Source organism: Oncorhynchus kisutch, linkage group LG18 (assembly GCF_002021735.2).
Source record: "Oncorhynchus kisutch isolate 150728-3 linkage group LG18, Okis_V2, whole genome shotgun sequence".
In the NCBI taxonomy this organism is placed as follows: domain Eukaryota; kingdom Metazoa; phylum Chordata; class Actinopteri; order Salmoniformes; family Salmonidae; genus Oncorhynchus; species Oncorhynchus kisutch.
The window spans coordinates 4,447,560-4,474,343 of NC_034191.2; the positions used below are offsets into that span (position 1 = coordinate 4,447,560).

Genomic DNA, 26,784 nt, shown 5'->3' on the forward strand with positions numbered 1-26,784 from the left:
CGTCAATGTTGTGTTTGGAAGTGGAACGCTACACATTGATGTTGCTAAAAGGGCAAGTGATCACTTGTATTTTCTCACAAATTACAATTTTGTAGAGATGGGCTATTATCCATGAATTGTAACTAATGGTGGGTTTAACAAAATTGCTGGAAGGCTATGCATGATTGCGGTGATATAAACCTATAGCAACATGATTTGTTTTTTCGATATGTGTTTTTGTCAGGCCAAGCGATTGACCTGATGCATTTTTTTGGGGCCCATATCAAGGCTGGCCTTGGGCTGATTTCAATGTGTCGAGGTTCTCCATCGCCATGACGATTAGGTTCATCAAATCAAATCAAATCAAATTGATTTATAAAGCCCTTCGTACATCAGCTGATATCTCAAAGTGCTGTACAGAAACCCAGCCTAAAACCCCAAACAGCAAAGCAATGCAGGTGTAGAAGCACGGTGGCTTGGAAAAACTCCCTAGGGAAAACTCCCTAGGAAAAACTCCCTAGGGAAAACTCCCTAGGGAAAACTCCCTAGGAAAAACTCCCTAGGGAAAACTCCCTAGGGAAAACTCCCTAGGAAAAACTCCCTAGGGAAAACTCCCTAGGGAAAACTCCCTAGGAAAAACTCCCTAGGGAAAACTCCCTAGGGAAAACTCCCTAGGGAAAACTCCCTAGGAAAAACTCCCTAGGGAAGGGAAAACTCCCTAGGGAAGGGAAAACTCCCTAGGGAAGGGAAAACTCCCTAGGTTCATCTAAGTTGTTGGCAGGTATTTAAAAAAGAAAGATCAAACTTTATTTAACTTGGGCAAGTTTTTATTTTCAATGACGGCCTAGGAACAGTGGGTTAACGGACTTGTTCAGGGGTAGAATGACAGTTTTCTTTTTACCTTGTCAGCCATGGCCATGGTATGGGCCATCATTAGGTTAATCTAGACTGTTAACAGGTATGGATCATCCTCATTAGGTTACAGTGGTTAAAAACAAACGGCAAAAGAGTTGTGGAACAGAGAGGCAAAAGGAAGACACCTTTCTAAGATTCGGGAAAAGGTGGGGGCCGGGAGAGGTCATCAAGCCGAGAGAGAAGGAAGGAAAGTGTAATCACAAGGCTGAAACTGGGACACACAAAGCTCAATAGTACAGTTGAATTGGTGGTGAAACATCCCACTGTGAGGTGTGATCATTGTCAGGAGGAGATGGAATCAGTGGAACACGTTCTACTTCAGTGCCAGAAATATGTGAGGGAAAGGGGAGCGATTGTTATTAGATTTGTGGAGTAATGGGGTTTAACAGCCAGGATTAAGTGAACTGCTGGGGAAATCACCAGGGGATGTAGTATTTAATGATGTATTTCGTTTCCTTAGCGAGACAAGAATATTGGTTGAGTTAAGACCTTTCCTGTCTCTGGTCTACACTCCAGTCCAGTTGGTGGCGGTAAAGCACCTTAAAGTTGGTTGCCAACTGACATTAAAAAAGAAAAAATCCACAGAAGAAGAAGAAGACCAAGAACAAGACATCAACTGCTGCTTTACTACATTTCTAAAGTATACCTAGTTGTTACAAACATGGACAACTCTGGAAAAGAGAAGGAAGCCTCGGCTCTGATCGCTGAGGCTGAAAAGAAACTGAAATCTTCTCAGTCGTTTTTCGGGGCGTTGTTTGGGTGAGCATTCCAGCTAGCCAGTCTCTGGTAGTTTTGCTAAAAATCGCAAATAGTACAGTGAAGAAAGTTAGGTACTGGTCGCTATTAGTTACCAACTACAATTTAACGTTTATTGTCGATGGAAAAAAGTTATATAGTATTGGTCTACTAACGTTAGTGCAATTTCCTCATCCAGCTAACAGCAGTTAGCTTAGCTAGCAAACAAGTCAACAAGGTAATTTAGCTAGCTAACTTTAGCCTGTTGGACAACAACAAAAAGTTACCTAATAACAGTTGAAATTAGGTGAGGTTTTTGAAAAGCTTTTTTTTATTTTTTACGTGGATTAAGTTGTATTTCTATATTGGTTGGTAACACAGGAGAGTAAAGTAAAAGGAAACCTATTTTGATATTTTATTTTATGGCTCATGGTTTTCTGCCAGCAGTACAGACGGATGACGTCACGTTGGTAGGGTCATGACGACATCTTTCAAATAGAAGTCTGCATTTCAAAAACATTGCCTTGTGGATAACTCGTTCAAAAGATATTGGGATTTTAATCAATATCTACTTTTTTATAGTGCAAAAAATATCTAGTAAGTATTTTATGAAAAGAAATAGGAAAGATGCCTACATTTCTTTTTTAATTAAAAAAGACAGTGATACTGGTGTGTTGAGAACGTTTCTGCCTGTCTGAGCTGAAGTGGGTGGGAAATACTCAGCAGGGTCTCTAACCAAATCGGATTAGTTTTGGAGGGGGACTGACCCCCCCCCCCCCAAACTAACCCTATTTGGTTAGAGACCCTGCTGAGTATTTCCCACCCACCTTATCTGAGACAGGCAGAAACGTTCTCTACAGTCCAATATTCTCAACACACCAGTATCACTGTCTTTTTTTTTATTGGCCTTAAAAAGACGGGTATAAATGTTCTCTCTACAAGCCAATAAGTATCCCATATACCCTGTATTGCATTGCAGTGGGTGGAGTAAGGAATCCTCAGTACACTGTATTAAACCCGTTGCCCAGCACAAATCACAAGAGACCCATTTAAGTTCTGCAGACTCTATTGAGTAAATATATATATTTTTTTATAGTATATTTATTTTCAATATAGCCTGTCCTACACAATTAGCTTTCAGCATACCAGTATTTTAGTTATTTATTTTGCCTTTATTTAACTAGGCAAGTCCGTTAAGAACAAATTCTTATTTTCAATGACGACCCTAGGAACAGTGGGTTAACTGCCTGTTCAGGGGCAGAACGAGAGATTTGTACCTTGTCAGCTCGGGGGTTTGAACTTGCAACCTTCCGGTTACTAGTCCAACACTCCTCTACACTCTAACCACTAGGCTACCCTGCCGCCTCTACGCTCTAACCACTAGGCTACCCTGCCGCCTCTACGCTCGAACCACTAGGCTACCCTGCCGCCTCTACGCTCTAACCACTAGGCTACCCTGCCGCCTCTACGCTCTAACCACTAGGCTATCCTGCCACCTCTACACTCTAACCACTAGGCTACCCTGCAGCCTCTACACTCTAACCACTAGGCTACCCTGCAGCCTCTACACTCTAACCACTAGGCTACCTACCACCTCTACACTCTAACCACTAGGCTACCTACCACCTCTACACTCTAACCACTAGGCTACCCTACCACCTCTACACTCTAACCACTAGACTACCTACCTCCTCTACGCTCTAACCACTAGGCTACCTACCACCTCTACGCTCTAACCACTAGGCTACCTACCACCTCTACGCTCTAACCACTAGGCTACCTACCACCTCTACACTCTATCCACTAGGCTACCTACCACCTCTACACTCTAACCACTAGGCTACCTGCCGCCTCTACACTCTAACCACTAGGCTACCCTGCCGCCTCTACACTCTAACCACTAGGCTACCTGCCACCTCTACACTCTAACCACTAGGCTACCTGCCACCTCTACACTCTAACCACTAGGCTACCTGCCACCTCTACACTCTAACCACTAGGCTACCTGCTGCCTCTACACTCTAACCACTAGGCTACCCTGCCGCCTCTACACTCTAACCACTAGGCTACCCTGCCGCCTCTACACTCTAACCACTAGGCTACCTGCCACCTCTACACTCTAACCACTAGACTACCTACCTCCTCTACGCTCTAACCACTAGGCTACCCTACCTCCTCTACGCTCTAACCACTAGACTACCTACCTCCTCTACGCTCTAACCACTAGGCTACCCTACCTCCTCTACGCTCTAACCACTAGGCTACCCTACCTCCTCTACACTCTAACCACTAGGCTACCTGCCGCCTCTACACTCTAACCACTAGGCTACCTGCCTCCTCTACACTCTAACCACTAGGCTACCTGCCGCCTCTACACTCTAACCACTAGGCTACCCTGCCGCCTCTACACTCTAACCACTAGGCTACCTGCCACCTCTACACTCTAACCACTAGGCTACCTGCCACCTCTACACTCTAACCACTAGGCTACCTGCCGCCTCTACACTCTAACCAATATGCTACCTGCCGCCTCTACACTCTAACCAATATGCTACCTGCCGCCTCTACACTCTAACCAATATGCTACCTGCCACCTCTACACTCTAACCACTAGGCTACCCTGCCGCCTCTACACTCTAACCACTAGGCTACCTGCCACCTCTACACTCTAACCACTAGGCTACCCTGCCACCCCCTATTTGTGTAAACTTTCAAAGAAATACTGGTATGAATAATACAATATTCAAACGAAAATGTATTAAATTATCCCCTTAGGTGCTAGAATGTAAAAAAATATGTGATATTCCCAAAGTTAGGAAGTCTCTGCAGGTGGACACTTATTTTGAAAAATAATAATAATAAAAGATCCTGCGACTACACAGCCAGCATAATATGCTGCTATTGGGAAATGACTTCATCAGCTGCTTTGGAAATGATGACGTCTACGTTAGGGTCTGGCTGTTACATTCTGTTCCCCATTCCACTACTGAAGACCTTTTTTTTTTTGTCTTCACACTTTATTGTAAACATCAACAATGATTTCTTACTCATAATGTTTCTCAATCATACGACTGCCTTGGGTTGGTTAGTTAATAGGTCTAATTAATGATAATTGTTGTCATCTCATGCACACATTTGAACTGCTATTCTGACGGTAGTTCTTTTACCAATACACTCAGTGATTATACTTGACAATGTTTTAAACGAAGCCTATACCTTATGATTGTTCCTACACTGTTACTAGTCCTGATACCACCGGTTTAGTGCCTCTGGCTCATTGCTTACTCTTCTTCTGTTGATGCAGAGGCTCATCCAAGATGGAGGAGGCCTGTGATATGTACGCCAGGGCTGCCAACATGTACAAGATGGCGAAGAACTGGTGTGGTGAGGAACACTGTCTTGTAGCCATATAGAACTGGTGTGGGGGGCGGCACTGTCTTGTAGCCATATAGAACTGGTGTGGGGGGGGAACACTGTCATGTAACCATATAGAACTGGTGTGGGGGGGGGGGGGGGGACTGTCTTGTAGCCATATAGAACTGGTGTGGGGGGGGGGGGGGGGGACTGTCTTGTAGCCATATAGAACTGGTGTGGGGGGGGGGGGGGGGCTGTCTTGTAGCCATATAGAACTGGTGTGGGGGGGGGGGGGGGGGGACTGTCTTGTAGCCATATAGAACTGGTGTGGGGGGGGGAACACTGTCTAGTAGCCATATAGAACTGGTGTGGGGATGACCAGTGAGATATAGCTGCTGGAACGCGTGCTACGGGTGTGTGTTGTTATGGTGACCAGTTAGCTGAGATAAGGCGGAGCTTTACCTAGCAAAGACTTGTAGATGACCTGGAGCCAGTGGGTTCTTGCGACGAATATGAAGCGAGGGCCAGCCAACGAGAGCGTACAGGTCACAGCGGTCGGTAGTATATGGGGCTTTGGTGACAAAACGGATGGCACTGTGATAGACTGCGTCCATAAAAGAATCGGTTTAGCGAAAATACTACTGTTTATCTATATAGATGCGGTAGTGAGATCAATGGAACGCGACCAAAACAATGGGAATGAAACACGTGTTGGAAAGATTATGAATCTCCTCATCTAGGTTATTGTCTCTATGTTGAGGTAAAAAGCAGAATATATATATACCGCTCGTCACCAAGCAACCGCATTGCAGTTAAAAAAACGACTGGCTACCACCACCCAATTTGATTCATGCTAGCTGTGCTATGCTGCCAGTTTATATACAGAAAGGAGTTAGCGTTTTAGCAGTCACTTCTTCTTCAAAATGAACTCCTTCTAGGGCGGCACGATTTGAATTCGGATAACAGCGTGGCGTTAGATGCCGGTGAGGAGAGAAAGGGCCCCTCCTCGCCGTAGCTCCATCGTAGGCAGAATGAGAGTCGGAGAAACACGAGCGACGCTAGTTTTAACGACAACGTCGATTTTTGGTGCCAAAGAAGAAGGATCTTGAAGTGGATACGGCTGCGTTGTCATAGCGGATACGGCTGCGTTGTCATAGTGGATACGGCTGCGTTGTCGTAGTGGATACGGCTGCGTTGTCGTAGTGGATACGGCTGCGTTGTCGTAGTGGATACGGCTGCGTTGTCGTAGTGGATACGGCTGCGTTGTCGTAGTGGATACGGCTGCGTTGTCGTAGTGGATACGGCTGCGTTGTCGTAGTGGATACGGCTGCGTTGTCGTAGTGGATACGGCTGCGTTGTCGTAGTGGATACGGCTGCGTTGTCGTAGTGGATACGGCTGCGTTGTCGTAGTGGATACGGCTGCGTTGTCGTAGTGGATACGGCTGCGTTGTCGTAGTGGATACGGCTGCGTTGTCGTAGTGGATACGGCTGCGTTGTCGTAGTGGATGTAGTGCATTCAAAGTATTCAGACCCTTTGACATTTCCCCTTATTCAGGTGGACTCCAATCAAGTTGTAGAAACATCTCAAGGATGATCAATGGAAACAGGATGCACCTGAGCTCAATTTCTAGTCTCATAGTAAAGGGGTCTGAATACTTATGTAAATTATTTCTGTTCAGTATTTCTGTTTATTATTTGTAATACATTTCTAAACCTGTTTTCACTTTGTCATTATGGTGTGTAGATTAGTAATTTTGTTGTAATTAATTTTATAAGGCTGTAACATAACAAAATGTGTGTGTGTGGGGGGGGGGGTTGTCAAGGGGTCTGAATTGGATAATGTGTCTGTGTTGTGATAATGTGTCTGTGTTGTGATAGTAGGATAATGTGTCTGTGTTGTGATAATGTGTCTGTGTTGTGATAGTAGGATAATATGTCTGTTGTGATAGTTGGATAATATGTCTGTTGTGATAGTTGGATAATATGTCTGTGTTGTGATAGTTGGATAATATGTCTGTGTTGTGATAGTTGGATAATGTGTCTGTGTTGTGATAGTTGGATAATATGTCTGTTGTGATAGTTGGTTGTGATAGTAGGATAATGTCTGTGTTGTGATAGTAGGATAATATGTCTGTGTTGTGATAGTTGGATAATGTGTCTGTATTGTGATAGTTGGATAATGTGTCTGTATTGTGATAGTTGGATAATGTGTCTGTATTGTGATAGTTGGATAATATGTCTGTGTTGTGATAGTTGGATAATATGTCTGTGTTGTGATAGTAGGATCATGTCTGTGTTGTGATAGTTGGATAATGTGTCTGTGTTGTGATAGTTGGATAATGTGTCTGTATTGTGATAGTTGGTTGTGATAGTAGGATAATGTCTGTTGTGATAGTAGGATAATGTGTCTGTGTTGCGATAGTAGGATAATGTGTCTGTGTTGCGGTAGTTGGATAATGTGTCTGTGTTGCGGTAGTTGGATAATGTGTCTGTGTTGCGATGGATAATGTGTCTGTGTTGTGATAGTTAATGTGTCTGTATTGTGATAATGTGTCTGTGATAGTTGGATAATGTGTCTGTGTTGTGATAGTTGGATAATGTGTCTGTGTTGTGATAGTTGGTTGTGATAGTAGGATAATGTGTGTGTTAGTTGGATAATGTGTCTGTGTTGTGATAGTTGGATAATGTGTCTGTATTGTGATAATGTGTCTGTATTGTGATAATGTGTCTGTATTGTGGCAATGTGTCTGTGTTTCCAGCTGCAGGTAATGCGTTCTCCCAGGCGGCCCGGCTCCACCTGCAGATGCAGAGTAAACACGATGCCGCTACTAACTTCATAGACGCTGGAAACGCCTTCAAAAAAGCTGACCCACAAGGTATTCCACTGTCTCTCCCTCTCTCTGTGTATCTCACCATGGACTTTACAACCATTACCTCCCATGTTAGGGCTGTCTTTACCCTACCACTGTAGACACTCAACTGTTCTTTCAGCATTTTGGTTAATGTTTCATTTCTTCTGAGAAACATTACCCCCCCTCCCTCCCCTCCTACCACTGTAGACACTCAACCAAACGCTAAGAGAGCAGTTAATATTTCTCCAAAGAAATGAAACATTATCTTGGTATTTTCCTGCAGATCAGAGTGAATAAAAGGGGTCTCTCTGTGAGTTGATAATGCATCTGATGTATCCTCCCTACAGAGGCAATCAACTGTCTGAACCGAGCCATCGAGATCTACACAGACATGGTGAGAAGTGTTAGTATGGATAGAGGCCCGATGATACCCTCCTCTTTGACTGTACCTATTGGTTCAACACAGTAAAACAATGGGCAGCTTGTATCTGAAGCACAGTACCATAGAGAGCTGATATGAGCCTAGGTCTGGTGTTCTGTTGCTTCTCTCATCCTTCTTTTTGTTTCCCCTTTCTGCTTCCTGTTTCCCTCCTCCCTTTCTGCTTCCTCTGTTTCCCTCCTCCCTTTCTGCTTCCTGTTTTCCTCCTCTGTGTTTCCCTCCTCCTGTTCTGCTTCCTCTGTTTTCCCTCCTCCCGTTCTGCTTCCTCTGTTTTCCCTCCTCCCGTTCTGCTTCCTCTGTTTTCCCTCCTCCCGTTCTGCTTCCTCTGTTTTCCCTCCTCCCGTTCTGCTTCCTCTGTTTTCCCTCCTCCCGTTCTGCTTCCTCTGTTTTCCCTCCTCCCGTTCTGCTTCCTCTGTTTTCCCTCCTCCCGTTCTGCTTCCTCTGTTTTCCCTCCTCCCGTTCTGCTTCCTCTGTGTTTTCCCTCCTCCCGTTCTGCTTCCTCTGTGTTTTCCCTCCTCCCGTTCTGCTTCCTCTGTGTTTTCCCTCCTCCCGTTCTGCTTCCTCTGTGTTTTCCCTCCTCCCGTTCTGCTTCCTCTGTGTTTTCCCTCCTCCCGTTCTGCTTCCTCTGTGTTTTCCCTCCTCCTGTTCTGCTTCCTCTGTGTTTTCCCTCCTCCCGTTCTGCTTCCTCTGTGTTTTCCCCCTGTCTATTTGGACTCGTTAGGGACGGTTCACCATCGCAGCCAAACATCACATCTCCATCGCAGAGATCTACGAGACGGAGCTGGTGGACATTGATACGGTCAGATCTGTCCTCCAGCTAGCCTTTTATATGGGGGGGGGGGGGCACACAGCCTGTATCTGTCCTCCAGCTAGCCTTTTAAATAGGGATTGGGGGGGGGGGCACACAGCCTGTATCTGTCCTCCAGCTAGCCTTTTAAATAGGGATTGGGGGGGGGGGGGGGGGGGGGGGGCACACAGCCTGTATCTGTCCTCCAGCTAGCCTTTTAAATAGGGATTGGGGGGGGGGGCACACAGCCTGTATCTGTCCTCCAGCTAGCCTTTTAAATAGGGATTGGGGGGGGGCACACAGCCTGTATCTGTCCTCCAGCTAGCCTTTTATATAGGGATTGGGGGGGGGGCACACAGCCTGTATCTGTCCTCCAGCTAGCCTTTTAAATAGGGATTGGGGGGGGGGCACACAGCCTGTATCTGTCCTCCAGCTAGCCTTTTAAATAGGGATTGGGGGGGGGGGGGGGCACACAGCCTGTATCTGTCTTCCAGCTAGCCTTTTATATAGGGATTGTGTGGGTCAGGTGTGAGGGGGGTATTGTGTGGGTCAGGTGTGAGGGGGGGACTGTGTGGGTCAGGTGTGAGGGGGGTATTGTGTGGGTCAGGTGTGAGGGTGGGACTGTGTGGGTCAGGTGTGAGGGGGGGATTGTGTGGGTGAGGGGGGGGACTGTGTGGGTCATGTGTGAGGGGGGGGGACTGTGTGGGTCATGTGTGAGGGGGGGGGACTGTGTGGGGCAGGTGAGGGGGGGGGACTGTGTGGGACAGGTGAGGGGGGGACTGTGTGGGACAGGTGTGAGGGGGGGGGACTGTGTGGGACAGGTGTGAGGGGGCGGGACTGTGTGGGACAGGTGTGAGGGGGGGGACTGTGTGGGTCAGGTGTGAGGGGGGGGGCTGTGTGGGACAGGTGTGAGGGGGGGACTGTGTGGGACAGGTGTGAGGGGGGGGACTGTGTGGGACAGGTGTGAGGGGGGGGGGGACTGTGTGGGACAGGTGAGGGGGGGGGGGACTGTGTGGGACAGGTGTGAGGGGGGGGGACTGTGTGGGACAGGTGTGAGGGGGGGGACTGTGTGGGACAGGTGTGAGGGGGGGGGGGGACTGTGTGGGTCAGGTGTGAGGGGGGGGGACTGTGTGGGTCAGGCATGTCTAAATGTTGTCTCTGTCTGCAGGCTATAGCTCACTATGAACAGGCAGCAGACTACTACAAAGGAGAAGAGTCCACAAGGTAGAACCGCAGACACTATATTCATCATTTTTGGGGGAAAGGTCTTTTTTGAAGGAGTATGGTATTCCCAATCCTTAATCGTGTAGCTTAATTAAAGAGCTTGAACAGTGTTGGGGAGGGGGGGTCGAAGGGCAGTGGTCTGGATTCCAACCCACTCCGACTCTGGCATACATGGGGTCAGCGGCTCATACCGCTGGACCGCACATCATCTCTGTAGGGTTTTATATCTATGGTGGGAGCTACAGAGAGACAGAAATGTAATGAATAGAGCCCACATGACCCCGTACTGTGAGTCCACGTGACCCCTTACTGTGAGTCTACGTGACCCCTTACTGTGAGTCTACGTGACCCCGTACTGTGAGCCCACGTGACCCCGTACTGTGAGCCCACGTGACCCCGTACTGTGAGCCCACGTGACCCCGTACTGTGAGCCCACGTGACCCCGTACTGTGAGTCCACGTGACCCCGTACTGAGTCTACGTGACCCCGTACTGTGAGCCCACGTGACCCCTTACTGTGAGCCCACGTGACCCCGTACTGTGAGCCCACGTGACCCCGTACTGTGAGCCCACGTGACCCCGTACTGTGAGCCCACGTGACCCCGTACTGTGAGCCCACGTGACCCCGTACTGTGAGCCCACGTGACCCCGTACTGTGAGCCCACGTGACCCCGTACTGTGAGCCCACGTGACCCCGTACTGTGAGCCCACGTGACCCCGTACTGTGAGTCCACGTGACCCCGTACTGTGAGTCCACGTGACCCCGTACTGTGAGTCCACGTGACCCCGTACTGTGAGTCCACGTGACCCCGTACTGTGAGTCCACGTGACCCCGTACTGTGAGTCCACGTGACCCCGTACTGTGAGTCCACGTGACCCCGTACTGTGAGTCCACGTGACCCCTTACTGTGAGTCCACGTGGCCCCGTACTGTGAGTCCACGTGACCCCGTACTGTGAGTCCACGTGGCCCCGTACTGTGAGTCCACGTGACCCCTTACTGTGAGCTTATTGAGACCCTGTTATATTTGGGCTGTTCCGTCCTACTGAATCAGACCCTGTTATATTTGGGCTGTTCTGTCCTACTGAATCAGACCCTGTTATATTTGGGCTGTTCTGTCCTACTGAATCAGACCCTGTTATATTTGGGCTGTTCTGTCCTACTGAATCAGACCCTGTTATATTTGCCTGTATGTTTTGTGACTGGTTGTTATAATTACTCTCCCTGTACCTCTACCTCCCCTTTCTCCATGTCCTCTCAGCTCTGCTAACAAGTGCCTTCTGAAGGTGGCTGTCTATGCAGCTCAACTGGAACAGTACCAGAAGGCCATAGAGATCTATGAACAGGTGAGATCTATGAACAGGTGAGATCTATGAACAGGTGAGATCTATGAACAGGTGAGATCTGCGAACAGGTGAGATCTGCGAACAGGTGAGATCTGCGAACAGGTGAGATCTGCGAACAGGTGAGATCTGCGAACAGGTGAGATCTGCGAACAGGTGAGATCTGCGAACAGGTGAGATCTGTCAATGACAGTTCCTTGTAAATATGTTTTGTGTGTGTGTGTGTGTGTGTGTTGTATTAAAGGTTGGGACCAATGCGATGGACAGCACGTTGCTAAAGTACAGCGCTAAGGACTACTTCTTCAAGGCAGCTCTCTGCCACTTCTGTGTGGACATGCTCAATGCCAAAGTACGCCCTAAAACTGACTTCTGACGTCTGTTTCAAATCCTCCACGAGGTTTCTAGGTTTCTTCTCTTGACTAAACAACCCTATCTCCTGCCATCTAGCTGGCCTTGCAGAAGTACGAAGAAATGTTCCCTGCCTTCTCAGATTCTCGGGAATGTAAACTGCTGAAGGTAAGGAAGTCTGTTTAGTCTTATCTAACCCCTCATCTTTACCAAGCTCATCCACTTTTTTTGTTGTCTTTTCTCTTAAGGTCTTTCAACTCCAAACTATATGTTTTCTAATAGAATAAATGTCTTTATTTCTCTGCAGAAACTTCTAGATGCGTGTGAAGAACAGAATGTGGATGTATATACTGATGCCGTGAGTAGTTACTCTCAAAGTTTTTTAGTTTTGTGTCTTTATTTGTGAATGAGGAAGTTACTGAAGTCATGCAAATACATGAAAAGACCGCAAACGCTGGTCCGCCACTGAGGAAGTCTGACATGAACTCTGTCTCCTCTCTCCCTCCCCATCGCTCTGTTTGTCTCTCTTCTCTCCTCTCCGTCTCTTCTCTCCTCTCTCTCAGGTGAAGGAATATGACACTATCTCTAGGTTGGACCAGTGGCTGACCACTATGCTCCTCCGCATCAAGAAGACCATAGAGGAAGACGAGAGTGACCTGCGTTAATGGCCTTAATGTCACTAGACACCTACCCCCCCCCCCCCCCACCCAAACCCCTATACCCATTTCTCCGACCAAAACCTCATCCATACCTAGGGCGGTTAAGGCGACCGTATTCCCACCTCCCCAGCAGTCACCAGTCATGATTGCAGTCAAATTCCCCATGAGTCAAGGTAAAACTAGGCTTCTCCAAAACTGAGCTGTAATGCCGCTGTTGGTAATTGGTAATCGGCGCTCTATTGTCCCTGCAATCACTTAATGCAAATACAGTGGAGAATCAAATCAAACACTTCCTGAGAGCCCTGGCAGTCAAGAGTTGAGTGGAATAGGATCACCTGTTGGGCAGCGAGAGCCAGCTCCTCATAGCTGGTTGATGCATGGAGTTAAATATGTGCTCTTTTGGGGCAACATTTCTAAAGCCTATGTTATGCAATTGCGTGAGGAAAACAGTTTTGATGGCCTCTGTTAAAAAGAGGAGGATCCCATCAGCTTTCTATAGGCTAGGCCGACTATTTATTTCTCAACTTTACTAATATTATTAAGCACGTTACAACCGGAGTCGTCGTCCTGGCTGGCATGAAATTGAACCATGGGAAACGCGTCCTCCATTTGCCATTCGAGTGCATACAGATGACTTTTTTTTATTTTTAAATTGCCCGTTCAGACCGGTGCATGTTAATGGGCCATTCTAAATCAGAACTCGTTTCACACACATTATTTAGTATTTGTAAAGTTTAATGGAAAATAGTCTGATGGGTGAAAATATGAATCACCTGGGAATGATGCCCAAATTATTAATTATTATTATTATTATATAAAAAATGATTCATTAATGAATTTATGGTGATAGAGTCGGCTATATTGAATGAATTAGACTTTTTTTTTCTTACCCCCAAAAATGTAGACGTTCCAGTAGAAGCATGACAACGATGGTCCGCGTCAGTGGTCGGCCCGGAGAAGATGCTTAACGTGTTTAATGACCGTCACAGCCCTACCCTAGGGTTTCCTAAACTCGGTCCTCCGGACCACAAAGGGGGTCATGTTTTGGGTTTTTGCACTACACAGCTGATTTTTTTTAAATAACCAACTAAGCATCCAGCTTTAATCATTTTGAATGTGTTGTGTAGTGCTAGGGGGTCCCGAGGACCGAGTTAGGGAAACGCTGCCACCCCCCCCCCCCCCCCCCCCCCCGTTGCCTCAGGCCCTACACCCTGGCTTCTACTCTTGTGCCTTTTTTTTTTACAGCAGATAGCTCATCTTGCCTTTGCAGTGTAGCTCATCTTGCCGCAGTGTAGCTCATCTTGCCTTTGCAGTGTAGCTCATCTTGCCTTTGCAGTGTAGCTCATCTTGCCTTTGCAGTGTAGCTCATCTTGCCTTTGCAGTGTAGCTCATCTTGCCTTTGCAGTGTAGCTCATCTTGCCTTTGCAGTGTAGCTCATCTTGCCTTTGCAGTGTAGCTCATCTTGCCTTTGCAGTGTAGCTCATCTTGCCTTTGCAGTGTAGCTCATCTTGCCTTTGCAGTGTAGCTCATCTTGCCTTTGCAGTGTAGCTCATCTTGCCTTTGCAGTGTAGCTCATCTTGCCTTTGCAGTGTAGCTCATCTTGCCTTTGCAGTGTAGCTCATCTTGCCTTTGCAGTGTAGCTCATCTTGCCTTTGCAGTGTAGCTCATCTTGCCTTTGCAGTGTAGCTCATCTTGCCTTTGCAGTGTAGCTCATCTTGCCTTTGCAGTGTAGCTCATCTTGCCTTTGCAGTGTAGCTCATCTTGCCTTTGCAGTGTAGCTCATCTTGCCTTTGCAGGGTAGCTCATCTTGCCTTTGCAGGGTAGCTCATCTTGCCTTTGCAGTGTATCTCCTCTCATCACCCCGGTGTTGATCAGGTCATCAACGCTAGTCCCAGTGCCTCTCCTGTTCTGCTGAACATGGTGCCAAACTGTACCACCGACAGTGATGGCTGTGGCCATCAGACGCTAATCAGAACACTAACTTGTGGACTGTACCATAGTGGGAGAGTTACTGCAGAGTGCCTTTCAGAATGAAACCAGACAATCATGATGTGCTGTGGACTGCACACGACAAAGTGCAGAGCTAATCGGAAGGGGAATGTCCCTGATTAAACCCTGTACTCTTTCTGCTTTGGGACCTCAGGAATGCTGGACTGCTGAACCCGATTGAGGAAATACATGTATTCACACAGTGGCCTTCAAAGACCTTTAATAATTGATAATAAAATGTCATTTACAAAGTCTTTTTAAACCAGGTTACAGATATAGATGAATCAATTACCCATACAGAAAATATCCTAGTTATGGTTTTACAATTAATTTTTTTCAGTTTTCCCATTTCTATTCCAATTCTCTTATTTCTTTATTTTCCTTCAATACTACCTGTGTTTTATGTCCATTCATCTCCTCTCTCCTTTGTGTTACTGACTATACCAGCTTACTATACTTTAAAAAGCTTATTTTTATTTTTTATTGGGAAAGCGATTTGATTTCAACTTATTTTGACATGTAAAGATAGACAAGCATTTGATTAAAGGACGTTGTTTAAGTCCGTGTATAAATATTGGTCTCTTTCTCTTCAATACAGACGAGCACAGATGAATTAAACCTATAAAGACAGAGACGGTTGTGACTCTGTAATTAAAAACATTTAAATAAAGAATTGTTGTGGAAAATAAAACGTATGATCACGTTGTTTTGACGACTCAAACTGAATTCTCCAGCTGCTCTATCGGAGTCTACCCCCATTTTGAAGTTAGGTCGGTAAGCAGTAGGGTTTAGATCCGTTTCTTACAGGTCAACGCTGTCTGTGGTGTAGCGTGTTTGCCTGGAGCAAGGGGTATGGGCAGCCAGGCAACATATGCCGTTTATAAAGATGGTGAGTTCATACTGAGAGAGAAATTCATACTGAGAGACTCTGTCATTTCTTCAAAAACAATCATCTTTATTTCAAATCGATAAATTATTGCAATAATGAGGCTGGTCGACCCCCCCCCCCCCATCCTTGAGTGTTGGACTGAGTAACCAAACCTTTACACAAATGCAGAGTTCTTTATATAGCTGACACTAAGAATGCTCAGGAATGTTTGGTTCAATAATTTAGCCCCCCCTCCCCCCATGCAGACCAAGGAGCATCATAAGCCACTCTGGGTTCATCCTATCATTGTCCTGGGTTGTCTTAACCCCACCCTGGCTTAGTTTCCCAGATGCAAGGGCAATTTAGAGACCATGAGGGATTATTCTACCCCCCCCCATACGCTAATAAAACACATTATTGTCTATGTAATGCAGTCTTTAACTCATTTTGTCGGCTCAAAACATCTCTAGTGACCATACGCCCAGATTAGCTGCAGGGAACTAGAGTGGAGACCATTATAAACACAGACACTAGCAGGACAGAAATGTCTTACTATTAGTTAAGTATTAATTGTTAACCATTTAATAACAAATAGGTAAATGCAGAATTGTTCTATCACCCTATCTTTGTAGCTGTGCCATTATCGAGTCTGTGACAGAATGGCCAGTGCCATTGAGACTCTCTCTTATCTCCATTTTGAAGTTGTACAACATGTTCTTCTTTACGATTGGCTGATCGTAGGGTCATGTCCAACAGGGTCACCAGGAGGGATCAGCCAATGAAGTTGGGAAGTCTCACCCAGTTGACTACATTAAAAATGGTGGAAACTCTCAATGGTACTGCGCATGCTTTTCTCTGACCTGTTTCTCAAATGGCTTTTTGGCCTCTATCATTCTCTATGCATAGTTCATACAGGCCTTTAGCAATTGGGGGGGGGGGGGGGGGGGGGGGGTGTCTCTACTTGAGGTGGGGGCTGTAGTGGAGCAGGTTGAGCGATGGTGAGGTGGGGCTGCGATCTGGTCTGTTTATTGCCCTCGCCCTGCCTAAGGTGGTTCCGTTGCCAAGACAACATGTAACATCCTCCTCTGGTTGGCAAAGGAACCTCTGTGGGGTGGGGCTAATAAGCAGATCAAATCTTAAGTTTATTTGTCACGTGTGCCGAATACAACAGGTGTAGGTAGACCTTACAGTGAAATGCTGAATACAACAGGTGTAGTAGACCTTACAGTGAAATGCTGAATACAACAGGTGTAGTAGACCTTACAGTGAAATGCTGAATACAACAGGTGTAGTAGACCTCACAGTGAAATGCTGAATACAACAGGTGTAGTAGACCTCACAGTGAAATGCTGAATACAACAGGTGTAGTAGACCTCACAGTGAAATGCCGAATACAACAGGTGTAGTAGACCTTACAGTGAAATGCTGAATACAACAGGTGTAGTAGACCTTACAGTGAAATGCTGAATACAACAGGTGTAGTAGACCTCACAGTGAAATGCTGAATACAACAGGTGTAGTAGACCTCACAGTGAAATGCCGAATACAACAGGTGTAGTAGACCTCACAGTGAAATGCTGAATACAACAGGTGTAGTAGACCTCACAGTGAAATGCTGAATACAACAGGTGTAGTAGACCTCACAGTGAAATGCTGAATACAACAGGTGTAGTAGACCTCACAGTGAAATGCTGAATACAACAGGTGTAGTAGACCTCACAGTGAAATGCTGAATACAACAGGTGTAGTAGACCTCACAGTGAAATGCTGAATACAACAGGTGTAGTAGACCTCACAGTGAATGCCGAATACAACAGGTGTAGTAGACCTCACAGTGAAATGCTGAATACAACAGGTGTAGTAGACCTCACAGTGAAATGCTGAATACAACAGGTGTAGTAGACCTCACAGTGAAATGCTGAATACAACAGGTGTAGTAGACCTCACAGTGAAATGCTGAATACAACAGGTGTAGTAGACCTCACAGTGAAATGCTGAATACAACAGGTGTAGTAGACCTCACAGTGAAATGCTGAATACAGTATATACAGTAGAGGGGCTATATACAGTAGAGGGGCTATATACACTAGTGAGGCTATATACAGTAGAGGGGCTATATACAGTACACATGCTATATACAGTAGAGAGGCTATATACACTAGTGAGGCTATATACAGTATATACAGTAGAGAGGCTATATACAGTAGTGATGCTATATACAGTAGAGAGGCTATATACAGTAGTGAGGCTATATACAGTAGAGAGGCTATATACAGTAGTGATGCTATATACAGTAGAGAGGCTATATACAGTAGAGGCTATATACAGTAGAGAGGCTATATACAGTACACATGCTATATACAGTAGAGAGGCTATAAACAGTAGAGGCTATATACAGTAGAGGCTATATACAGTAGAGGCTATATACAGTAGAGAGGTTATATACAGTAGAGGGGCTATATACAGTAGAGAGGCTATATACAGTAGAGGGGCTACATACAGTAGAGAGGCTATATACAGTAGAGAGGCTATATACAGTAGAGGCTATATTCAGTAGAGGCTATATTCAGTAGAGGCTATATACAGTAGAGGCTATATACAGTAGAGGCTACATACAGTAGAGGGGCTACATACAGTAGAGAGGCTACATACAGTAGAGATGCTATATACAGTAGAGGGGCTATATACAGTAGAGGGGCTATATACAGTAGAGGGGCTACATACAGTAGAGATGCTATATACAGGAGAGAGGCTATATACAGTAGAGGGGCTATATACAGTAGAGGGGCTATATACAGTAGAGGGGCTATATACAGTAGAGAGGCTATATACAGTAGAGAGGCTATATACAGTAGAGAGGCTATATACAGTAGAGAGGCTATATACAGTATATACAGTAGAGAGGCTATATACAGTAGAGAGGCTATATACAGTAAGAGGGGCTATATACAGTATATACAGTAGAGAGGCTATATACAGTAGAGAGGCTATATACAGTATATACAGTAGAGAGGCTATATACAGTAAAGAGGCTATATACAGTAGAGAGGCTATATACAGTAGAGAGGTTATATACAGTAGAGGCTATATACAGTAGAGAGGCTACATACAGTAGAGAGGCTATATACAGTAGTGAGGCTATAACAGTAGAGGCTATATACAGTAGAGGCTTAATACGGTAGAGGCTATATACACTAGAGGCTATATACAGTAGGGAGGCTATATACAGTAGAGATGCTATAACAGTAGAGAGGTTATATACAGTAGAGGCTATATACAGTAGAGAGGCTACATACAGTAGAGAGGCTATATACAGTAGTGAGGCTATAACAGTAGAGGCTATATACAGTAGAGGCTTAATACGGTAGAGGCTATATACACTAGAGGCTATATACAGTAGGGAGGCTATATACAGTAGAGAGGCTATAACAGTAGAGAGGTTATATACAGTAGAGGCTATATACAGTAGAGAGGCTACATACAGTAGAGAGGCTATATACAGTAGAGGCTATATCAGTAGAGAGGCTATATACAGTAGAGAGGCTATATACAGTAGAGGCTATAAACAGTAGAGGCTATATACAGTAGAGGCTTAATACAGTAGAGGCTATATACACTAGAGGCTATATACAATAGGGAGGCTATATACAGTAGGGAGGCTATAAACAGTAGAGAGCCTATATACAGTAGAGAGGCTATAAACAGTAGAGGGTATATACAGTAGAGAGGCTATAACAGTAGAGGCTATATCAGTAGAGAGGCTATATACAGTAGAGAGGCTATATACAGTAGAGGCTTAATACAGTAGAGGCTATATACACTAGAGGCTATATACAGTAGGGAGGCTATATACAGTAGGGAGGCTATAAACAGAGAGGCTATATACAGTAGAGGGGCTATATACAGTAGAGGCTATATACAGTAGAGAGGCTACATACAGTAGAGAGGCTATATACAGTAGAGGCTATATACAGTAGAGGCTATATACAGTAGAGGCTATATACAGTAGAGGCTATATTCAGTAGAGGCTATATACAGTAGAGGCTATATACAGTAGAGGCTACATACAGTAGAGGGGCTACATACAGTAGAGAGGCTACATACAGTAGAGATGCTATATACAGTAGAGGGGCTATATACAGTAGAGGGGCTATATACAGTAGAGGGGCTACATACAGTAGAGATGCTATATACAGGAGAGAGGCTATATACAGTAGAGGGGCTATATACAGTAGAGGGGCTATATACAGTAGAGGGGCTATATACAGTAGAGAGGCTATATACAGTAGAGAGGCTATATACAGTAGAGAGGCTATATACAGTATATACAGTAGAGAGGCTATATACAGTAGAGAGGCTATATACAGTAAGAGGGGCTATATACAGTATATACAGTAGAGAGGCTATATACAGTAGAGAGGCTATATACAGTATATACAGTAGAGAGGCTATATACAGTAAAGAGGCTATATACAGTAGAGAGGCTATATACAGTAGAGAGGTTATATACAGTAGAGGCTATATACAGTAGAGAGGCTACATACAGTAGAGAGGCTATATACAGTAGTGAGGCTATAACAGTAGAGGCTATATACAGTAGAGGCTTAATACGGTAGAGGCTATATACACTAGAGGCTATATACAGTAGGGAGGCTATATACAGTAGAGATGCTATAACAGTAGAGAGGTTATATACAGTAGAGGCTATATACAGTAGAGAGGCTACATACAGTAGAGAGGCTATATACAGTAGTGAGGCTATAACAGTAGAGGCTATATACAGTAGAGGCTTAATACGGTAGAGACTATATACACTAGAGGCTATATACAGTAGGGAGGCTATATACAGTAGAGAGGCTATAACAGTAGAGAGGTTATATACAGTAGAGGCTATATACAGTAGAGAGGCTACATACAGTAGAGAGGCTATATACAGTAGAGGCTATATCAGTAGAGAGGCTATATACAGTAGAGAGGCTATATACAGTAGAGGCTATAAACAGTAGAGGCTTAATACAGTAGAGGCTATATACACTAGAGGCTATATACAATAGGGAGGCTATATACAGCAGGGAGGCTATAAACAGTAGAGAGCCTATATACAGTAGAGAGGCTATAAACAGTAGAGGGTATATACAGTAGAGAGGCTATAACAGTAGAGGCTATATCAGTAGAGAGGCTATATACAGTAGAGAGGCTATATACAGTAGAGGCTTAATACAGTAGAGGCTATATACACTAGAGGCTATATACAGTAGGGAGGCTATATACAGTAGGGAGGCTATAAACAGTAGAGAGGCTATATACAGTAGAGGGGCTATATACAGTAGAGGCTATATACAGTAGAGAGGCTACATACAGTAGAGAGGCTATATACAGTAGAGGCTATATACAGTAGAGGCTATATACAGTAGAGGCTATATACAGTAGAGGCTATATTCAGTAGAGGCTATATACAGTAGAGGCTATATTCAGTAGAGGCTATATACAGTAGAGGCTATATACAGTAGAGGCTACATACAGTAGAGGGGCTACATACAGTAGAGGCTATATACAGTAGAGAGGCTATATACAGTAGAGGCTATATACAGTAGAGGGGCTATATACAGTAGAGAGGCTATATACAGTAGGGAGGCTATATACAGTAGAGGCTATAACAGTAGAGAGGTTATATACAGTAGAGGCTATATACAGTAGAGAGGCTACATACAGTAGAGAGGCTATAAACAGTAGAGAAGCTATATACAGTAGAGACGATATACAGTAGAGGCTATATACAGTAGAGGTTATATTCAGTAGAGGCTATATACAGTTGAGGCTATATACAGTAGAGGCTACATACAGTAGAGGGGCTACATACAGTAGAGGGGCTACATACAGTAGAGGGGCTACATACAGTAGAGGGGCTATATACAGTAGAGGGGCTACATACAGTAGAGGGGCTATATACAGTAGAGAGGCTATATACAGTAGAGGGGCTATATACAGTAGGGAGGCTATATACAGTAGTGAGGCTATATACAGTAGAGAGGCTATATACAGTAGAGAGGCTATAACAGTAGAGGCTATATACAGTAGAGAGGCTATATACAGTAGGGAGGCTATATACAGTAGAGGCTATAACAGTAGAGAGGTTATATACAGTAGAGAGGCTATATACAGTAGAGGCTATATACAGTAGAGGGGCTATATACAGTAGAGAGGCTATATACAGTAGGGAGGCTATATACAGTAGAGGCTATAACAGTAGAGAGGTTATATACAGTAGAGGCTATATACAGTAGAGAGGCTACATACAGTAGAGAGGCTATAAACAGTAGAGAGGCTATATACAGTAGAGACGATATACAGTAGAGGCTATATACAGTAGAGGTTATATTCAGTTGAGGCTATATACAGTTGAGGCTATATACAGTAGAGGCTACATACAGTAGAGGGGCTATATACAGTAGAGAGGCTACATACAGTAGAGGGGCTATATACAGTAGAGGGGCTATATACAGTAGTGAGGCTATATACAGTAGTGAGGCTATATACAGTAGAGAGGCTATATACAGTAGAGGGGCTATATACAGTAGGGAGGCTATATACAGTAGTGAGGCTATATACAGTATATACAGTAAAGAGGCTATATACAGTAGACAGGCTATATACATTAGTGAGGCTATATACAGTATATACAGTAAAGAGGCTATATACAGTAGACAGGCTATATACAGTAGAGGCTATATACAGTAGAGGCTATATACAGTAGAGGCTATATACAGTAGAGGCTATATTCAGTAGAGGCTATATACAGTAGAGGCTATATTCAGTAGAGGCTATATTTAGTAGAGGCTATATACAGTAGAGGCTATATACAGTAGAGGCTACATACAGTAGAGGGGCTACATACAGTAGAGGCTATATACAGTAGGGAGGCTATAAACAGTAGAGAGGCTATATACAGTAGAGGGGCTATATACAGTAGAGACTATATACAGTAGAGGCTATATACAGTAGAGGCTATATACAGTAGAGGCTATATACAGTAGAGGCTATATACAGTAGAGGCTATATTCAGTAGAGGCTATATACAGTAGAGGCTATATTCAGTAGAGGCTATATTTAGTAGAGGCTATATACAGTAGAGGCTATATACAGTAGAGGCTACATACAGTAGAGGGGCTACATACAGTAGAGGCTATATACAGTAGAGAGGCTATATACAGTAGAGGCTATATACAGTAGAGGGGCTATATGCAGTAGAGGGGCTATAACAGTAGAGAGGCTACATGCAGTAGAGAGGCTATATACAGTAGGGAGGCTATATACAGTAGAGAGGCTATATACAGTAGGGAGGCTATATACAGTAGAGGCTATAACAGTAGAGAGGTTATATACAGTAGAGGCTATATACAGTAGAGAGGCTACATACAGTAGAGAGGCTATAAACAGTAGAGAAGCTATATACAGTAGAGACGATATACAGTAGAGGCTATATACAGTAGAGGTTATATTCAGTAGAGGCTATATACAGTTGAGGCTATATACAGTAGAGGCTACATACAGTAGAGGGGCTACATACAGTAGAGGGGCTACATACAGTAGAGGGGCTATATACAGTAGAGAGGCTAAATACAGTAGAGGGGCTATATACAGTAGAGAGGCTATATACAGTAGAGGGGCTATATACAGTAGGGAGGCTATATACAGTAGTGAGGCTATATACAGTAGAGAGGCTATATACAGTAGAGGGGCTATATACAGTAGGGAGGCTATATACAGTAGTGAGGCTATATACAGTATATACAGTAAAGAGGCTATATACAGTAGAGAGGCTATATACAGTAGAGGGGCTATATACAGTAGAGGGGCTATATACAGTAGAGAGGCTATATACAGTAGAGGCTATATCAGTAGAGAGGCTATATACAGTAGAGAGGCTATATACAGTAGAGGCTATAAACAGTAGAGGCTATATACAGTAGAGGCTTAATACAGTAGAGGCTATATACACTAGAGGCTATATACAGTAGGGAGGCTATATACAGTAGGGAGGCTATAAACAGTAGAGGCTATATACAGTAGAGAGGCTATAACAGTAGAGGCTATATCAGTAGAGAGGCTATATACAGTAGAGAGGCTATATACAGTAGAGGCTATATACAGTAGAGAGGCTATATACAGTAGAGGCTATAAACAGTAGAGGCTATATACAGTAGAGGCTTAATACAGTAGAGGCTATATACACTAGAGGCTATATACAGTAGGGAGGCTATATACAGTAGGGAGGCTATAAACAGTAGAGAGGCTATATACAGTAGAGGGGCTATATACAGTAGAGGCTATATACAGTAGAGAGGCTTTATACAGTAGAGAGGCTATATACAGTAGAGGCTATATTCAGTAGAGGCTATATTCAGTAGAGGCTATATACAGTAGAGGCTATATACAGTAGAGGCTATATACAGTAGAGGCTACATACAGTAGAGGGGCTACATACAGTAGAGGCTATATACAGTAGAGAGGCTATATACAGTAGAGGCTATATACAGTAGAGGGGCTATATACAGTAGAGGGGCTATAACAGTAGAGAGGCTATATACAGTAGGGAGGCTATATACAGTAGAGGGGCTATAACAGTAGAGGCTATATACAATAGAGTCTATATACAGTAGGGAGGCTATAACAGTAGAGGCTATATACAGTAGAGAGGCTATATACAGTAGAGAGGCTATATACAGTAGAGGTTATATACAGTAGAGAGGCTATATACAGTAGAGAGGCTATATACAGTAGGCAGGCTATAACAGTGGAGAGGCTATATACAGTAGAGAGGCTATAACAGTAGAGAGGCTATATACAGTAGAGTGGTTATATACAGTAGAGGCTATATACAGTAGAGAGGTTATATACAGTAGAGAGGCTATATACAGTAGAGGCTATATACAGTAGAGGCTATATACAGTAGAGAGGCTATATACAGTAGAGGCTATATACAGTAGAGGGGCTATATACAGTAGAGGGGCTATAACAGTAGAGAGGCTACATGCAGTAGAGAGGCTATATACAGTAGGGAGGCTATATACAGTAGAGAGACTATATACAGTAGAGAGGCTATATACAGTAGAGAGGCTTTATACAGTAGAGGCTAGATACAGTAGTGAGGCTATATACAGTATATACAGTAGAGAGGCTCTATACAGTAGAGAGGCTATATACAGTATATACAGTAGAGGCTAGATACAGTAGTGAGGCTATATACAGTATATACAGTTTAGAGGCTATATACAGTAGAGAGGCTATATACAGTAGAGGCTATATACAGTAGAGAGGTTATATACAGTAGAGAGGCTATATACAGTCGAGGTATATACAGTAGAGGCTATATACAGTGGAGGCTATATACAGTAGAGGCTATATTCAGTAGAGGCTATATACAGTAGAGGCTATATACAGTAGAGGCTATATACAGTAGAGGCTATATACAGTAGAGGCTAGATACAGTAGAGGCTATATACAGTAGAGAGGCTATATACAGTAGAGGCTATATACAGTAGAGGGGCTATATACAGTAGAGGGGCTATAACAGTAGAGAGGCTACATGCAGTAGAGGGGCTATATACAGTAGAGGGGCTATAACAGTAGAGGCTACATGCAGTAGGGAGGCTATATACAGTAGAGAGGCTATATACAGTAGAGAGGCTATATACAGTAGAGAGACTTTATACAGTAGAGGCTAGATACAGTAGTGAGGCTATATACAGTATATACAGTAGAGAGGCTCTATACAGTAGAGAGGCTATATACAGTATATACAGTAGAGGCTAGATACAGTAGTGAGGCTATATACAGTATATACAGTAGAGAGGCTATATACAGTAGAGGCTATATACAGTAGAGGCTATAACAGTAGAGAGGCTATATACAGTAGAGAGGCTATATACAGTAGAGGCTATATACAGTAGAGAGGATATAAACAGTAGAGAGGCTATATACAGTAGAGAGGCAATATACAGTAGAGAGGCTGTAAACAGTAGAGAGGCTATATACAGTAGAGGCTATATACAGTAGAGGCTATATACAATAGAGAGTCTATATACAGTAGGGAGGCTATATACAGTAGAGAGGCTATATACAGTAGAGAGGCTATATACAGTAGGCAGGCTATAACAGTAGTGAGGCTATATACAGTAGAGAGGCTATATACAGTAGAGAGGCTATATACAGTAGAGAGGCTATATACAGTAGAGGCTATATACAGTAGAGGCTATATTCAGTAGAGGCTATATACAGTAGAGGCTATATTCAGTAGAGGCTATATTCAGTAGAGGCTTTATACAGTAGAGGCTATATACAGTAGAGGCTATATACAGTAGAGGCTACATACAGTAGAGGGGCTACATACAGTAGAGGCTATATCAGTAGAGAGGCTATATACAGTAGAGAGGCTATATACAGTAGAGGCTATAAACAGTAGAGGCTATATACAGTAGAGGCTTAATACAGTAGAGGCTATATACACTAGAGGCTATATACAGTAGGGAGGCTATATACAGTAGGGAGGCTATAAACAGTAGAGGCTATATACAGTAGAGAGGCTATAACAGTAGAGGCTATATCAGTAGAGAGGCTATATACAGTAGAGAGGCTATATACAGTAGAGGCTATATACAGTAGAGAGGCTATATACAGTAGAGGCTATAAACAGTAGAGGCTATATACAGTAGAGGCTTAATACAGTAGAGGCTATATACACTAGAGGCTATATACAGTAGGGAGGCTATATACAGTAGGGAGGCTATAAACAGTAGAGAGGCTATATACAGTAGAGGGGCTATATACAGTAGAGGCTATATACAGTAGAGAGGCTACATACAGTAGAGAGGCTATATACAGTAGAGGCTATATTCAGTAGAGGCTATATTCAGTAGAGGCTATATACAGTAGAGGCTATATACAGTAGAGGCTATATACAGTAGAGGCTACATACAGTAGAGGGGCTACATACAGTAGAGGCTATATACAGTAGAGAGGCTATATACAGTAGAGGCTATATACAGTAGAGGGGCTATATACAGTAGAGGGGCTATAACAGTAGAGAGGCTATATACAGTAGGGAGGCTATATACAGTAGAGGGGCTATAACAGTAGAGGCTATATACAATAGAGTCTATATACAGTAGGGAGGCTATAACAGTAGAGGCTATATACAGTAGAGAGGCTATATACAGTAGAGAGGCTATATACAGTAGAGGTTATATACAGTAGAGAGGCTATATACAGTAGAGAGGCTATATACAGTAGGCAGG

The 26,784-nt window shown here is 44.1% G+C and overlaps 1 protein-coding gene across 1 annotated transcript; it reads left to right on the top strand.

Annotated features, from left to right (window-relative positions):
* Positions 1–1,451: 1,451 nt before the first annotated feature.
* napab (N-ethylmaleimide-sensitive factor attachment protein, alpha b) lies at positions 1,452–15,325 on the top strand. Its single transcript, XM_031795334.1, has 11 exons — positions 1,452–1,653; positions 4,934–5,013; positions 7,743–7,859; positions 8,183–8,229; positions 8,996–9,073; positions 10,230–10,285; positions 11,545–11,629; positions 11,871–11,975; positions 12,074–12,142; positions 12,282–12,332; positions 12,538–15,325. Exons 1-11 carry the CDS (start codon positions 1,556–1,558, stop codon positions 12,637–12,639), a joined length of 888 nt encoding a protein of 295 aa, XP_031651194.1. The 5' UTR covers positions 1,452–1,555; the 3' UTR covers positions 12,640–15,325.
* Positions 15,326–26,784: the final 11,459 nt, after the last annotated feature.

Bases quoted from the DNA above. Each gene is read 5' to 3' on its own strand.
- napab (XM_031795334.1), top strand. From the start codon at position 1,556: ATGGACAACTCTGGAAAAGAGAAGGAAGCCTCGGCTCTGATCGCTGAG. The intron at 7,860-8,182 runs GTATTCCACTGT...TCCTCCCTACAG, and splicing joins CAAAAAAGCTGACCCACAAG to AGGCAATCAACTGTCTGAAC. The intron at 11,976-12,073 runs GTACGCCCTAAA...CCTGCCATCTAG, and splicing joins TGGACATGCTCAATGCCAAA to CTGGCCTTGCAGAAGTACGA.